This window comes from Eubalaena glacialis, chromosome 10 (assembly GCF_028564815.1).
Source record: "Eubalaena glacialis isolate mEubGla1 chromosome 10, mEubGla1.1.hap2.+ XY, whole genome shotgun sequence".
Classification (NCBI taxonomy): domain Eukaryota; kingdom Metazoa; phylum Chordata; class Mammalia; order Artiodactyla; family Balaenidae; genus Eubalaena; species Eubalaena glacialis.
In genome coordinates this window covers 72,758,982-72,777,428 of record NC_083725.1, presented here as the reverse complement: position 1 = coordinate 72,777,428, position 18,447 = coordinate 72,758,982, and the positions used below count along the sequence as shown (strand labels likewise).

At 37.7% G+C, this 18,447-nt stretch overlaps 3 protein-coding genes across 3 annotated transcripts in view; 1 reads left to right on the top strand and 2 right to left on the bottom strand.

Moving 5' to 3' along the window:
- ZNF215 (zinc finger protein 215) overlaps window positions 1–18,447 on the bottom strand; it is a 141,867-nt gene that overhangs the window by 101,925 nt on the left and 21,495 nt on the right. The window lies entirely within an intron of this gene.
- LOC133098595 (olfactory receptor 10A4-like) overlaps window positions 1–18,447 on the bottom strand; it is an 85,842-nt gene that overhangs the window by 45,930 nt on the left and 21,465 nt on the right.
- On the top strand, window positions 14,689–15,684 carry LOC133099344 (olfactory receptor 226). The gene has a single exon (XM_061202932.1). It carries the CDS (start codon window positions 14,689–14,691, stop codon window positions 15,682–15,684), a length of 996 nt encoding a protein of 331 aa, XP_061058915.1.

The window sequence follows — 18,447 nt, the reverse complement described above, 5'->3', positions numbered from 1 at the left end:
CTGGCTCTGTTTCACCGTGGGGACAAGGACACTGGCAGCGGAGGTTCTGGGAAGTACTCCTTGGCGTGAGCCCTCCCAGAGTCTGCCATTAGCCCCACCAAAGAGCCCGGGTAGGCTCCAGTGTTGGGTTGCCTCAGGCAAAACAACCAACAGGGAGGGAACCCAGCCCCACCCATCAACAGTCAAGTGGATTAAAGTTTTACAGAGCTCTGACCGCCACAGCAACAGTCAGCTCTACCCACCTCCAGAGCCTCCCATCAAGCCTCTTAGATAGCCTCAACCACCAGAGGGCAGACAGCAGAAGCAAGAAAAATTACAGTCCTGCAGCCTGTGGAACAGAAACCACATTTACAGAAAGATAGACAAGATGAAAAGGCAGAGGGCTATATACCAGATGAAGGAACAAGGAAAAAACCCCAGAAAAACAACTAAATGAAGTGGAGATAGGCAACCTTCCAGAAAAAGAATTCAGAATAATGATAGTGAAGATGATCCAGGACCTTGGAATAAGAATGGAGGCAAAGATTGAGAAGATGCAAGAAATGATTAACAAAGACCTAGAAGAATTAAAGAACAAACAAACAGAGATGACCAATACAATAACTGAAATGAAAACTACACTAGAAGGAATCAATAGTAGAATAACTGAGGCAGAAGAACGGATAAGTGACCTGGAAGACAGAATGGTGGAATTCACTGCTGCGGAACAGACTAAAGAAAAAAGAATGAAAAGAAATGAAGACAGCCTAAGAGACCTCTGGGACAACATTAAACGCAACAACATTCGCATTATAGGGGTCCCAGAAGGAGGAGAGAGAGAGAAAGGACCAGAGAAAATATTTGAAGAGATTATAGTCGAAAACTTCCCTAACATGGGAAAGGAAATAGCCACCCAAGTCCAGGAAGCGCAGAGAGTCCCATACAGGATAAACCCAAGGAGAAGCACGCCGAGACACATAGTAATCAAAGTGGCAAAAATTAAAGACAAAGAAAAATTATTGAAAGCAGCAAGGGAAAAACGACAAATAACATACAAGGGAACTCCCATAAGGTTAACAGCTGATTTGTCAGCAGACTCTACAAGCCAGAAGGGAGTGGCATGATATACTTCAAGTGATGAAAGGGAAGAACCTACAACCAAGATTACTCTACCCGGCAAGGATCTCATTTAGATTTGATGGAGAAATCAAAAGCTTTACAGACAAGCAAAAGATAAGAGAATTCAGCACCACCAAACCAGCTCTACAACAAATGTTAAAGGAACTTCTCTAAGTGGGAAACACAAGAGAAGAAAAGGACCTACAAAAACAAACCCAAAACAATTAAGAAAATGGTCATAGGAACATACATATCGATAATTACCTTGAACGTGAATGGATTAAATGCTCCAGCCAAAGACACAGGCTTGCTGAATGGATACAAAAACAAGACCCATATATATGCTGTCTACAAGAGACCCACTTCAGACCTAGGGACAAATACAGACTGAAAGTGAGGGGATGGAAAAAGATATTCCATGCAAATGGAAATCAAAAGAAAGCTGGAGTAGCTATACTCATATCAGATAAAATAGACTTTAAAATAAAGAATGTTACAAGAGACAAGGAAGGACACTACATAATGATCAAGGGATCAATCCAAGAAGAAGATATAACAATTATAAATATATATGCACCCAACATAGGAGCACCTCATTACATAAGGCAATTGCTAACAGCTATAAAAGAGGAAATTGATAGTAACACAATAATAGTGGGGGACTTTAACACCTCACTTACACCAATGGACAGATCATCCAAAATGAAAATAAATAAGGAAACAGAAGCTTTAAATGACACAATAGACCAGATAGATTTAATTGATATTTATAGGACATTCCATCCAAAAACAGCAGATTACACATTCTTCTCAAGTGCGCACGGAACATTCTCCAGGATAGATCACATCTTGGGTCACAAATCAAGCCTCAGTAAATTTAAGAAAATTGAAATCATATCAAGCATCTTTTCTGACCACAACGCTATGAGATTAGAAATGAATTACAGGGGAAAAAGCATAAAAAACACAAACACATGGAGGCTAAACAATACGTTACTAAATAACCAAGAGATTACTGAAGAAATCAAAGAGGAAATCAAAAAATACCTAGAGACAAATGACAATGAAAACACGACAACCCAAAACCTATGGGATGCTGCAAAAGCAGTTCTAAGAGGGAAGTTTATAGCTATACAAGCCTACCTAAAGAAACAAGAAAAATCTCAAGTAAACAATCTAACCTTACACCTAAAGAAACTAGAGAAAGAAGAACAAACAAAACCCAAAGTTAGCAGAAGGAAAGAAATCATAAAGATCAGAGCAGAAATAAATGAAACAGAAACAAAGAAAACAATAGCAAAGATCAATAAAACTAAAAGCTGGTTCTTTGAGAAGATAAACAAAATTGATAAGCCATTAGTCAGACTCATCAAGAAAAAGAGGGAGAGGACTCAAATCAATAAAATCAGAAATGAAAAAGGAGAAGTTACAACAGACACCGCAGAAATACAAAGCATCCTAAGAGACTACTACAAGCAAATTTATGCCAATAAAATGGACAACCTGGAAGAAATGGACAAATTCTTAGAAAGGTATAACCTTCCAAGACTGAACCAGGAAGAAGCAGAAAATATGAACAGACCAATCACAAGTAATGAAATTGAAACTGTGATTAAAAATCTTCCAACAAACAAAAGTCCAGGACCAGATGGCTTCACAGGTGAATTCTATCAAACATTTAGAGAAGAGCTAACACCTATTCTTCTCAAACTCTTCCAAAAAATTGCAGAGGAAGGAACACTCCCAAACTCATTCTATGAGGCCACCATCACCCTGATACCAAAACCAGACAAAGACACTACAAAAAAAGAAAATTACAGACCAATATCACTGATGAATATAGATGCAAAAATCCTCAACAAAATACTAGCAAACAGAATCCAACAACACATTAAAAGGATCATACACCACGATCAAGTGGGATTTATCCCAGGGATGCAAGGATTCTTCAATATATGCAAATCAATCAATGTGATACACCATATTAACAAATTGAAGAATAAAAACCATATGATCATCTCAATAGATGCAGAAAAAGCTTTTGACAAAATTCAACACCCATTTATGATAAAAACTCTCCAGAAAGTAGGCATAGAGGGAACCTACCTCAACATAATAAAGGCCATATATGACAAACCCACAGCAAACATCATTCTCAATGGTGAAAAACTGAAAGCATTTCCTCTAAGATCAGGAACGAGACAAGGATGTCCACTCTCACCACTATTATTCAACATAGTTCTGGAAGTCCTAGCCACGGCAATCAGAGAAGAAAAAGAAATAAAAGGAATACAAATTGGAAAAGAAGAAGTAAAACTGTCAGTTTGCAGATGACATGATACTATACATAGAGAATCCTAAAACTGCCACCAGAAAACTGCTAGAGCTAATTAATGAATATGGTAAAGTTGCAGGATACAAAATTAATGCACAGAAATCTCTTGCATTCCTATACACTAATGATGAAAAATCTGAAAGAGAAATTATGGAAACACTCCCATTTACCATTGCAACAAAAAGAATAAAATACCTAGGAATAAACCTACCTAGGGAGACAAAAGACCTGTATGCAGAAAACTATAAGACACTGATGAAAGAAATTAAAGATGATACCAACAGATGGAGAGATATACCATGTTCTTGGATTGGAAGAATCAACATTGTGAAAATGACTATACTACCCAAAGCAATCTACAGATTCAATGCAATCCCTATCAAATTACCAATGGCATTTTTTACGGAGCTAGAAAAAATCATCTTAAAATTTGTATGGAGACACAAAAGACCCCGAATAGCCAAAGCAGTCTTGAGGGAAAAAAACGGAGCTGGAGGAATCAGACTCCCTGACTTCAGACTATACTACAAAGCTACAGTAATCAAGACAATATGGTACTGGCACAAAAACAGAAACATAGATCAATGAAACAAGATAGAAAGCCCAGAGATAAACCCACGCACCTATGGTCAACTAATCTATGACAAAGGAGGCAAAGATATACGATGGAGAAAAGACAGTCTCTTCAATAAGTGGTGCTGGGAAAACTGGACAGCTACATGTAAAAGAATGAAATTAGAATACTCCCTAACACCATACACAAAAATAAACTCAAAATGGATTACAGACCTAAATGTAAGACCGGACACTATAAAACTCTTAGAGGAAAACATAGGAAGAACACTCTTTGACATAAATCACAGCAAGATCTTTTTTGATCCACCTCCTAGAGTAATGGAAATAAAAACAAAAATAAACAAATGGGACCTAATGAAACTTCAAAGCTTTTGCACAGCAAAGGAAACCATAAACAAGATGAAAAGACAGTCCTCAGAATGGGAGAAAATATTTGCAAACGAATCAACGGACAAAGGATTAATCTCCAAAATATATAAACAGCTCATGCAGCTCAATATTAAAGAAACAAACACCCCAATCCAAAAATGGGCAGAAGACCTAAATAGACATTTCTCCAAAGAAGACATACAGACGGCCAAGAAGCACATGAAAAGATGCTCAACATCACTAATTATTAGAGAAATGCAAATCAAAACTACAATGAGGTATCACCTCACACCAATTAGAATGGGCATCATCAGAAAATCTACAAACAACAAATGCTGGAGAGGGTGTGGAGAAAAGGGAACCCTCTTGCACTGTTGGTGGGAATGTAAATTGATACAGCCACTATGGAGAACAATATGGAGGTTCCTTAAAAAACTAAAAATAGAATTACCATATGACCCAGCAATCCCACTACTGGGCATATACCCTGAGAAAACTGTAATTCAAAAAGACACATGCACCCGAATGTTCATTGCAGCACTATTTACAATAGCCAGGTCATGGAAGCAACCTAAATGCCCATCAACAGACGAATGGATAAAGAAGTTGTGGTACATATATACAATGGAATATTACTCAGCCATAAAAAGGAACGAAATTGAGTCATTTGTTGAGACGTGGATGAATCTAGAGACTGTCATACAGAGTGAAGTAAGTCAGAAAGAGAAAAACAAATATTATATATTAACGCATGTATGTGGAACCTAGAAAAATGGTACAGATGAGCCGGTTTGCAGGGCAGAAGTTGAGACACAGATGTAGAGAACAGACATATGGACACCAAGGGGGGAAAACTGCGGTGGGGTGGGGATAGTGGTGTGCTGAATTGGGCGATTGGGATTGACATGTATACACTGATGTGTATAAAATTGATGACTAATAAGAACCTGCTGTATAAAAAAACAAACAAAACAACTAGTACTAAACTTTCATTGGGTTATTTGTATGGAAATATGTTAATATAAATGTTTCAGACATTACATGAAATTTCTAAAAATCTTATATGTTCTGGTATAATGTTATAAGTCATAATCCTAGTTATTACTTTAAAATGTATATCTCAGAAATAACTAATTTTCTTGTCAACTGCATTATTATGAACTTTCATCCAATCTTTAACCGTGGTCATTTTTAAGTCTTTTGTCATTTACAGACAGTTCTGGGTGTACTCTGATGCTTTTGTAAATATGTTCCTATAAAAGGGTTTCATCTTCAGGAAATTCATGGAAAAGACTCTGACAAGTACAGGTTTCTGGTACCTGACTGTACTGCTGAACTGAATGAATAAGCATTTTCAGAACTCTAATGAAAAACTGATGAGCTCATAAAAGTGCTAACAAAAGATCAAGATGAAAAAAAAAAAATTAATTACATGGGACTGAGTGAACTGATGAGGATGAGTATAATTTTTGTGACTTTCTGGTTGAATTTAAAAAAAGAAAAAATCCCACAAGAACTCAGAGGCAAAGAATATACAAATCAATTTTCACTGCAAAGTAAAGGAGCTGTTGCAGTGGAGGATTACTGGACTGAATGTCAATATTATGACATAGTATGAGTGTGTTTCATGTTTGGTAATTGCAATCATTGTTGCTTTTGTTGTGGTCATCCATGTACAATGCTTGGTGTCAGTCTATTTATCTCTTGTAAAAATAAAATACAGTGTGTGTAAAAAAAAAAAAAAAAATCCAAGCAGCTTTGGAAACAGTATTTTTTCCTAAGTTTGGGGTCTTAACACATTGGATGAAAAATCTGTTGTGAACTGATTATTTATAGTCTTTATTTATTCTACATTGTATAGTCATACATTTTGCTATAGAGATATTGATGCGTTTGATTATAGAATACTGCTTCAGAACTCTCTGGAGGTGATAGGAAACGTATGGTGTATGCAGCATATTACCTTTCTAAAACCTGAAAAATTCAAGTGCCCCATTTTTTTTTGGATAAAGAAATTTAAACCTGTATTTTTTTTTTATCTTAAGGACATATCCCCTTTATCCTCATGAGTGTTTATCAAATGGATTTAACAGTGTATATACTGAATGATTATAGCTTTTTAAATTTAGCCTATTGGTGTGGTCAGTTGGCTGATAATAATCACCAAAGGCGAACTGACATCAACCTCTAAATCTAAATGAGGTTTGCAAACACTCCTCATTTAAACAATACTACCACATCAACCAAATCAATGTTAATTCAAACAGCTGCTGGGTTTGATCGTTTTTCAACTAACAGCATAGTATGGCAATAATATTTATGTACATACATATTTTCCTTTGTTCAAAATAGGGTTTATGGGACTTCCCTTGTGGTCCAGTGGTTAAGACTTAGCGCTCCCAATGCAGGGGGCCCAGGTTCAATCCCTGGTCAGGGAACTAGATCCCGCATGCTGCAACTAAAGATCCCACATGTGGCAACGAAGATCCCACGTACCACAACTAAGAGTCGGCGCAGGCAAATAAATAAATAAATAACAACAACAAACAAAATAGGGTTTACTACAATGTCTATGGCGCAGGATTTCACTCAAAATCAGGTTTTTATTTTAAGAGCATTTGTAGATATTTTATGTTCTGCCCCTTTTCACTGCTACATCATTTTCTTATGGTAACTTCCTCTTGACTATCTCAGTATTTTTTTCTGTTCCTGGAGAACTGAGTTTTGTTCTTATCATGGGGTCAGTGAGGCTTATGGACAGCACACTAATCCAGACAATGAAAACTGCCCAATCATACTCATTTTGTTCCGATTATTCAAACTTTAGGAACAGCTTCCTCCCAGTTACTGATGAGAATCTCTTAAACTCAGAATCTCAAAGAACCTTCTCTTAATCTCCAGTGTTCCCACTGATAATTCCACTCCAGTTTCAACAGATTCAGATTCAACAAATATTTCTTGAACACTAGTTAACATTTTTTGAGGAAAACTGTGTTCCAGGTGCTGTTCTAAGAAACTTCCATCCATATATTTATTTAATCTTCACAATTCTGTGAGATGGATATTAGAATTATTCCCATTTCATAGAGAAGAAAACAGAGGCACAGAGATGTTAAATAATTTTTCCACGTCTCATAGTTGAACACAAGCAGTGTGATGGTGGAGCCCACATTATTTTAATTTTTTTTCCTTTTAAAAACTTTAAAAAATTTTTTATGCAATCTTTGGATATGTACTATTCTATTGTATATAAATACCACATCTTCTTTATCCATTAATCTGTTGATGAACACTTAGGTTGCTTCAATATCTTGGCAATTTTAAATAATGCTGCTATGAACAATGGGGTGCATGCATCTTTTCAAATTAGTATTTTTGGGTTTTTTTCGGATATATACCCAGGAATGGAAATACTGGGTCATATGGTAGTTCTATTTTCAGTTTTTTGAGAAACCTCCATACTGCTTTCCTCAGTGGCTACACCAATTTACATTCCCACCAACAGTGTACAAGTGTTCCCATTTCTCCACATCTTTGCCAACATGTGTATTTGCATTCTTTTTGATGATAGCCATTCTGAAAGGTGTGAGATGGTATCTCACTGTGGTTTTGGTTTTCATTTCCCTGATGATTAACGATGTTGAGCATCTTTTCATGTGCCTGTTGGCCATCTACATTTTTTTCTTTGGAAAAGTGTCTATTCAGTTCTTCTGCCCATTTTTTAATCGGGTTGTTTAAACATCCTGGAATAGATAGTTCAGAACAAAAACTTTTAGAAGATGTGCAGAAATGGGAGATGACTGGGGACAGTTGTCTCCCAACACAGGAAGCCAAGCCTGTGCTACACACACTTGTGAAGCTATTATAATTTCAGCATTTGTGTAAATGTTGTCTCTATTAATTTTCAGGATAGTGTTTTTTCATTTTCAATTATATATTTGAGGGTTATTATAGAGCTTTTTCTTTTTAATTGTTTACTTTTGTCAATTAAATATGTACACAATATATTTAATGTTTTTTTTATTGGGGTATAGTTGTTTTACAATGTTGTGTTAGTTTCTACTGTACAGTGGAGTTCCCTGTGCTATACAGCAGGTTCTCATTTGTTATCTATTTTATACATATAAGTGTAATATTAGTGTGTATATGTCAATCCCAATCTCCCAATTCATCCCACCCCCCAATTTCCCCAACTTGGTGTCCACACGTTTGTTCTCTACATCTGTGTCTCTATTTCTGCCTTGCAAACCAATTCATCCGTACCATTTTTCTAGATTCCACATATGAGTTAATATATGATATTTTTCTCTTTCTGACTTAACTTCATTCTGTATGACAGTCTCGGTCCATCTGTGTGTCTACAAATGACCCAATTTCATTCCTTTTTATGGTTGAGTAATATTCCATTGTATATATGCACCACATCTTCTTTATCCACTCGTCTGTCGATGGACATTTAAGTTGCTTCCATGACCTGGCTACTGTAAATAGTGTTGCAATGAACATTGGGGTGCATGTGTCTTTTTGAATTATGGTTTTCTCAGGGTATATGCCCAGTAGTGGGATTGCTGGGTCATATGATAATTCTATTTTTAGTTTTTTAAGGAACCTCCATATTGTTCTCCATAGTGGCTGTATCAATTTACATTCGGTGGAGCCCACATTATTAACCTCTACTTACACTGCTTACTAGGGACTGAGATTGTGCCAAACTTTTCACAAATGTTGTTTTATTTAATCCTCAAAACATCTGTAGTGTATGTTATTATCATTTTATGGAAAATAAACTGATATATAACAAAATCCTTGATTAAACAGAATATCAATTACAAACGTGGAACTAAACTCCAGAAACTTTCAATTCAGTGCTCCTTCTATGACATCATGGAATTAAGGGATGTTACCCACATGGGTTCAGGAGATAAAGGAAGAAACTGGGTAGCACTGTTGAGACCCTATCATGTTCCAAGCACTGTATACATATCACTTCATTTATTCCTCTCAACAACTTTGTGAGGTATATTATTCCCATTTTACAGGTTAGGAATCTAAGGCTCAAAAAACTTAAGTAAATTGCTTAAGATTACATAACTGAGCCAGAATATAAGCCCAGATTGGCCTGGCCTAAAGTCAAAGGCTTTCTTTTGAGCATGAATGTGGCAGGATGGAAAGAAGGAAGAAGAAGGCAAGGGAAGAAGCTACGAGGTAGTAGGGGTATTGTGACACTCTCTGCTTCATGTAACTTTTCTGATCAACTTCTATTTCCTACTTCCCAAACACACCTTTTCCTGTCTTCTTCCCCAGTCTTTTTTTTTTCTTCTTGTATCTCTACTGGTCTCTTGGGCTCTGGATTTAGAGTCATTCTAAAACATCAGAAGGAGGAGGGCAAAATGGGGACTACAGGAGGGAGGTGCAAGATAAAAGAAACTTTCCTGGTGTGGCAGTGTTCTCTGATCACGGGAGGAAGAGAAGGTGGAGTCTCTGCAGCATCTTTCTTTGTCTTGATGCTTCAACTTTCTTTCATATACACTCTCTAAGTCTTTTCCTCACCAACTAGTCATCTTGGGAGGACCCGGAGTCAAAGACATCTGAATAAAGTAAGTGGATTCTGTTATCTGCTTCATTCCTCTTCAACGGTCAAGTCTCCCATGTTTTCTTTCTGTCCAATACACCCATCTTCCTAGTCCCCTCTACACCTAATAAAACCCAAACCCTTACAGCATTTCTCATGTCTGGTCCATTCTGATACTTAGACCAATATGACTTTCTTTATCTTTTCCACTCATAGCTTGTTTTTGTATCCATTCATACTCTGCCTAGCCTCCCTACAGCTTTTATGATCTCCCATTCCTAATTCTATCCTTTCTGTATTATACTTATCTTCTCTCATTGAATCTCTTGTCAATATAGCACATTTATTTTACCCAGATATCATCCATTTTATCAACAGAAGTCCCAATTTCTTTGCTCTTTCTCTAACTTCCTTACATGTTATCTTGTCCCTGTGGGTCTGCTGATTCTTCTATATTCAATGTCTGTTTTCCTTACATATTATTCCAATTCTGTCAGATTTTCTGGTAACTCATTTAAGTTCTCTACTCTTGATCATTTCCACCCAACTCCTTTTTACATTTTGCTTTCTTTATATTTGATTCCTATCATTTGCAATTCATCTAGTCTGCCCATATCATTCCTTTCTCAATTTTCCCCTCCATTCATGCATCTATGCAACCATTATAATACCTTTACTATTTAGTTGCTAAAGCAGACCCTAAAATAAGAACTATTGTCAAAAGAAGAGACAGAAATACCAGTAAATAATCTATATCGGTAGAAATATGGGTAGTTTTGGAAGGTGATAACCAAGAAATTGAAATGTGAAAGATAAATAATTCCTAGGTGCAGTTTTGACAGAAAGAAGAGTATGTGCAAATCATAGAGTTAGAGAATATCACACCATGTTTAGAAAAAGGAAAATAGTGGGCAATGACTGGATTACTGTAGGACAGTTAAAAGGAAACACATTTGACACATTATTGAGGGATTTTGTATGTGTTCCCCAAAATCAAATGCTCTTGGAGTCAAATTTCTACATAAAATTTCACTCTAGAAACAAGTGGAAATTAGATTGATAAAAGTTGAGGTTGGGGGAAAAAGACCAGGCAATAGCCTATTGAAATAAAGTCAAGAAATAACAAGACGTGACTGGTATAAAGGACTAGGGGGAAGGCAGTAGAAATAGGACAGGAGAAAGGGGACAAATTTAGGAGATAATTAAAGAGGAAGTTTAGATAAAACTTGGATTAGTTGTGAGTGGGATGTGGGGTTGGGGTGGGGAGGATAGGTATAGACGATATAGGGAAATTCTGGATCTCCAGTACAGTATATACTGCAGAGAAACTAGTATCATTCACTGTGATAGAGGAAGAACAGGCTTAGACAATTTTTTCTAGACATATTGTATTTGAGGGACCCATGTGACATCAAGGGAATTATATCCACTCTTTGCTATACCATTAAGGATGTATGTGGCCACTTTGGCATATAGTACCTCTTTTATATCTACCTGAGCAGTAGCAGCAGTGATACAGCTAGTAAATGATATATGGGCTTTCACGGGCTCTTGTGGGAACAGTAATGGGAGGAACCCATTACCAAATCAGTGAAAAAGGAAAAGAAAGAAAGGACAACTAATGGTTCTATGAGGAGATGCCACATGAGTCAAGATTTGAAGGTTAAGGAGGAGTTAGGTGATACACATGCTGTATGTCAAGAGCTGCAGGGTATAAGATACAATGTAGGTGGTGATAAGAGATAAGGTTTTGATGACAGCAGTAGCAGGTCATGAAGTACTTATGCCTTGTTAAATAGCTTGAACATGGTTGTGTAGACAATGTGGTACTATGGAAGGTTTTAAGTAGGGTAGTGAAATGCTCAGATTTGAGCATTAGGGGAGATACTACAGGCAGTGAGACCAATTAGGAGGCTAATTTTTTTTTTTTTTCAAGTGTGCAGAACATCAAGTGTGAAGGCAGAGGCAGAGAAGATTAACAGATAAGCAGAAAGGTCTGAGGCCAACAGGGTCAAATGCACAGTTAATGGCATATGAGGCAGGTATTGAGGATAAAGGATCAAAGCTAAGGTTATGAATGACAATTGTAGTTTAGAGGTTCCCATATGAAGCTAGTATATGGTGTAAGAATAGGTGTGGCAGATTAAACTTTCAGGGATGAGAAGACAAAGATATGTCTCTACCACCAGACTATGAGCTCCTTGAAGACTTAGTACATGTGTTATTTACCTTTTTCTGTACCACAACTCTTAGCCTGTGGTCTGGGCCATATTTGATCCAGCAATACTTTTGAAATAAATAAATGGTGGGTGTGGAAAGTAAGGTTGGGAGTGATGGGAAATGTAAGCCAGGGATATGGCATTTTGTAATTGCATTAAAGTACTCTAGTACTGAGAGGAATGCCAAGGTCTCAAGTACTGAGTAATGCTCAAGTTTTGCTCACAGAGCATAAAGAGAAGAGGAACTCAGGTATAAAGTCATCTGCAGTTTTGATGTTTTCAGATTCCATATATAACTGAGAGACACAGTATTTGCCTTTCTCTCTCTGGCTTATTTTACTTAACATAATGCCCTCAAGATCCAACCATCTTGTCACAAATGGCAGAATTTCCTTCTTTTTTATGGCTAAATAACAATGCATTGTATATGTATATATTTTCTTTATCCTTTCATTGATTGATGGACACTCAAGTTGTTTCCATGTCTTGGCTACTCGTAGAAACAGAAAGTAGAATGGTGGTTGTCAGAGGCTGAAGCCTGGGGAAAATGGCAGATGTTGGTCAAAGGGTACCAACTTTGAGTTGTAAGGTAAGTTCTGGGGATCTAATGTAGAGCATGATGACTACAGTTAATAATACTATATTGTATATCTGAAGGTTGCTGTGAGCGTAGAGCTTTAGTGTTCTCACTGTAACAACAAAATGGTAATTGTGTGAGGTAAAGGATGTGTTAATTAATGTGGTAAAGACTTCACAATATATACTTCTATCAAATCATCACATTGCACACCTTAACTTATCCAATGTTATATGTCAATTATATCTCAATAAAGCTGGGAAAAAATCATTAGCAAGTTGAAGCTTGATGTGTGAGCACATTCTGTCCCTGTTAATCTCAAAGGAACAGGCTTAAGACTAAAAAGTAAGGACTCTCCTGAGGGAAAGTAGTCCCCAGTTGTTCATCTGGTTCTCCCCCATTCTTTCTAATCTTTATACTCCCCATCCAATGCTATGATCATACAGGGACACCAGGGTGACAATAACCCTTTCTTCATACCAACTCCCACGTGGATATGTCAGATCCACATCTGATCCAGTAGAGGCTTGAAGTTTTGAAAGGGCAAATTATATTTTTGATACCAAGGTAAACAAAGAGAGTACTCTACTAAATGTATGCTTTTGTATTGATCTTGTTACAGTCAAAGTAACTAAACAAGGAGGCTGTTGGACTGAGGTGGTTCTCATGCTTTAGTAGCCTACATGAGCAAACCAAAACCTAAGCCAGAGTCAACTGCAAATGCACTCATATCCAAAACAACAAAATTTAAGAACTAATCACAAACATCCAACTAGGCTTTCCCAAATAAGGCAACCACTCAAGCTATAGCCAATCAAATAATGTCCTTGCATTGCTTCAGCCTCTGCTCTATGAAAGCTCTGCCCCTAGCTTTTGGCAGTGGAGTGCTCCTAACCATTTTCAGTTAGGCACTGCCCGATATGAATTGATGTTGCTCAAATAAACTATTGAAAATTTTAATGTCACTTGGTTTAGCTTTTAGGGATACTAAATGAAGGTGTTCTACTCTCATTCCAAGATAGTTAGCACAACCTTCAGAACTGAAGGAATTCTCAGTTCTTCAGAAATCCAGAATCCACTTCCTAATATGATTTCCATGTGGGTCCCACATCCTCCTCTTAAGTACAAGGTTATGTAGGACTTTCATTCTATAGGTGCCATGACCTCCTTGGGTTCTACTTTTTCCCTCTTCCTTGCAGGAGGAAATTGCATCCCTAGCTGAGCCCCAAAGACCCTCCGTTCTGGGTGTAAATACAGGATGTATCTTACAGTCCCTCCTTCATGTTGCCTGAATATTTTAGAAGCTCTGAGGTTCTGGCTTCCTGCTTCCATCTCTTACTATCTGTGTGAGCTGGAACAAGTCACTTAACCTCTCTATGCATCAGTTCCCTTAGGTGTTAAGTGGGGTTAATAACAGTACTTACTCATAGGGTTCCTCTGAAGATTAGGTGGATTAACATCTACAAATTTTTCAGAATAGTTCCTGTACTAATAACACATAGCAAACACTTAATTGTGTTATATGTTACTGTTATTCCTCCACTGTGTAACTTATTTCCTCAAAACAGAGTCATAATCCAGCTCATAGACAAACTCTCACTTCAGGGCAGCCCAGACTCTTAATATTTTGGTTTTGATCTGTGTTTTTTAGGGACCAACTGGTGCTTATCAATACATACTTCTCCAAGGGCCAGAATACACTCCTGTCCTATCCCAATAGAAAGTAGTTTATTTTTGTCCACTTTTATCTTAGCTCATTCCCAGATTACAGACGAGAACAATGGCCTCAGCTCAGCAATGAATTATATGCACTACACACGTTGCATTCTACTAATACGAATGAGCAACATCGATTCATTCTACTAATTCTTCCAGCGAGAGGAAGGCTGGGTTCTTGCTGCTGCCTCCTGAGGACACTATTCTCTTCTGAAGAGCAGCAGGCATGACTGACACCACGGAGAGAAAGAACCAGAGTGGGAGAGTGAGTGAGTTTGTGTTGCTGGGCTTCCCAGCTCCTGTGCCACTGCAGGCACTGTTATTTGCCCTTTCTCTGCTGGCCTATGTGCTGGTGCTGACTGAGAACATACTCATCATTATGGCAATCAGGAACCACCCCAGCCTCCACAAACCCATGTACTTCTTTCTGGCTAACATGTCCTTCCTGGAGATTTGGTACGTTACTGTCACTATTCCCAAGATGCTAGCTGGCTTTGTTGGGTCCAAACAGGGCCATGGGCAGCTGATCTCCTTTGAGGGCTGCATGACACAGCTCTACTTTTTCCTGGGCCTGGGATGCACTGAGTGTGTCCTCCTCGCAGTTATGGCTTATGATCGTTATGTGGCCACCTGCCATCCTCTCCACTACCCTGTCATTGTCAGTGGCCGGCTGTGTGTGCAGCTGGTAGCTGGCTCCTGGGCTGGAGGTTTTGGCATCTCCATGGTCAAAGTTTTTCTCATTTCTCACCTCTCTTACTGTGGCCCCAACACCATCAACCACTTTTTCTGTGATGTCTCCCCATTGCTCAACCTTTCATGCACTGACATGTCTACAGCAGAGTTTACAGACTTTGTCCTGGCCATTTTTATACTGCTGGGGCCACTCTCTGTCACCGGGGCCTCCTATACGGCCATCACCAGTGCTGTGATGTGCATTCCCTCAGCTGCTGGGCGCCATAAAGCCTTTTCCACCTGTGCCTCTCATCTCACTGTTGTGGTCATCTTCTATGCAGCCAGTATCTTCATCTATGCCCGCCCAAAGGCAATCTCAGCTTTTGACACCAACAAGCTGGTGTCTGTACTCTACGCTGTCATTGTACCACTGCTCAACCCTATCATTTACTGCTTGCGCAACCAAGAGGTAAAGAGAGCCTTACGCCATACTCTGTGCCTATACCAGGGCCATGATGCTAAGCCTGGGAAAGCTAGCAGAGTTGGGTAGAAGGGATGTGTTAAATCTTAGATAATGCTCTTAAACTTAGGATCTATGTCTTCTATGAAGTCCAGAGGAGCTCTTAGAGTTTAAATTAGGGACTAGAGTTTCAAAGGTACCACCAAAGAACTAGTTCAGAAGGAGGAAGAGAGGAGGATTACAAGCTTGAAATTGGATTTCTTCAAGACAAGGTCTTAACATACAGGCTAGAAGTTGATCCCATGTTGTATGCTCCATTGTAATTTACGTAGAGCAGGTTCATGAATCATGCATCCTGGTGGGGTGGAAAGGGATGACTATGAGCACAAGGCATGACTGAACTTGAATATTTAAAGCAAAAAAAAAAAAAAAAATGCAGAACTAGCATCTCTCTAAATGGCTCTTCCTGGGTTTGTTACTGGGTTTTAGTTCTGAGGCAGAAAATACAGAAAAGGGAAGCGGAAGGAGGAAGCCATTCAAGGAAACACATGCTTCATTATGGAAAAGCATCAGGAGACTTCTGGATGAGATCTCTTCTAGCCGGAGGACACCAACTGTAGCCTATGAGGTAGTGGGGCCCCATGTGATCACCTAGTGTGAATTACAAGGCAAGGAGATAGGAAACTGTGAATTTTTGTATTGGCAACATATCACCTCCTGGACTACAGGGGTTTAGAGCTTCATTTCCTGATTTACCGAGGTCAGTGCCCACACTGAACTAGTGGAGTGGCTGATTGCAGTTGTTTATTTAATCTTCAGTCTCTCTAATTAGACTATAAGCTCCATGGAACTAGGGATCACATTTGTTTGTTCATCATTTTATTACCAGGGCCCAGAATAGTATCTAGCACATGGTAGCTATAAAGAAATATAATAAATGAATATAATTTGGAGCCATGTAGGCAAGGCATGTGTGTCACACCTGTAGGTAGGACTGGCAGGTTCAGGAACTAAACCCCTCACACTTTGCTAGGGTATGAGGAGGTACAAAATGACTCAGCCTTGTTAGAAGAAAATTTGACAATATATATCACAAATGCTAAAAGTATTGAAAACATTCTGATTAAGAAATATTTGTGCAGACAGACATTTGTATTTACTATAAGAAAAATATGGAACTATGCTAAACTTCCACAGAGGACTGGTTAAATAATTTGTAGTTTATACATTAAATGGAATGCAGACATTAAAATACCATGATCTAAATAGAGCTAATGACAGAAAAATATTCCTAATAAATGAAAATATTAGATTATGTAATAGTATCAAAATACTATACTATACAAAATAGTATCAGTCTATTTGTTCATATATTTAAATAAGACTAGAAGGAATTTGACTGAAATATTAGCAGTAACTATGCAATGAACCCCTTGCTCTTATACATTGCATTCTGCGTCAAAGGTATTATTACCAGCATATTTATTTAAATAAACATTTCTTAGCCAATAAAATATGCCCCTTTATTCATCTGGACAGAGAGATGGTTAGAGGGTATGTCAGTATGATTTTTGGAAATTTAACTCCTTACAGTCACCCAAGACCCAGAACAACAGGCTACATGAAGCTTCTCTCTGCAGATGTGGGAGCCTTCTGCTGTTGCAGTTTATCTTCCTATAGTTTTCTACAGTTTAAGAAAGGATATGAAAGGCTATAATCTATATAAAATATTAAATCACTGTCTTGTACACCTGAAAGTAATATAATATTGTAAATTAACTATATTTCAATTTTAAAAAGTATGCGAAAGTCTACTAGCAAGGTTATCAGGCATTATTAGCTGGTCCCTATTTATTTAATGTAATATTCACATTTATTTGTGCCAAAACAGTTACATAAACTTATAAGTGTCTTGCTATTATAATTTATAAATGACGGGATATACAGTTCATCAAAAATCTATCTTCCACCGTCCCCCGTAGAATAAGTTTCTGAAAGGGGGTAGTGGTCTGGGATGGGAATGTTTTCCTCTGGGCATCAATAGTGTAGCTGTTTTATGAATCTCCTTATCAGTTAACTCTCGTTAGCAGGAAGTAAATATGTGATGTTGATTTCCTTTATTGTGCTTTTCTTTATTTTCCAATAAAATGCATTATTTTTTTTTTGAGTTTAAAAAAACACCTCTAATTCTGACTTCAAAATTTGAAACCAAATACTTCAGGTATAGGAAAAGTGTTTAGCACAGTCTCCTGCACTTATATATCTTTCAACAACAAAAATGAGATGAGTCCATGTGAACTCTGGTGGGATTGACACTTCTCTTGACTTGAACTGCATGTTCATAGTCATATTATCCTCGTGGCTGATATTGAATTTTATATTCCAAACCTAAGATTTTCAAATGAACTATTAATTATCAGATTATTTCTCATAGTCCATTGATATAATTATTTTGTCTATAAACCTAGATAGAGGACTTTTTTTTACCCTATTACATTTGATCCTGTTTCTTTCAAATCATCTTTATAATCTGCCAATCCTTCAAAATATTGCATAAATAATGTTACTCTTTTGTAATTCCCTTTTGCCAGGGTAGTGTCTGGGGGAAGTCTCCAGTCTCCTTCATCATTACAGGAAATAGAAGTACTGGATCCATACAGGGTCTTTCAGATAGGAGAGATACCCAGCGTGGCCAGAGGCAACTAACATCTACAGAGCAAGTGAGGATCAACGTAGACAGCTTCTGTGCTAAAAAATATCTACTGGTTCCCATCAACCTTGAATAAACTCCAAGTTTCTTAGTCTGTCCTTCAAGTTTCTTCACAGTATGATCTCAATTTTCCTTTTGGTTTT

Bases quoted from the DNA above. Each gene is read 5' to 3' on its own strand.
- LOC133099344 (XM_061202932.1), top strand. From the start codon at position 14,689: ATGACTGACACCACGGAGAGAAAGAACCAGAGTGGGAGAGTGAGTGAG.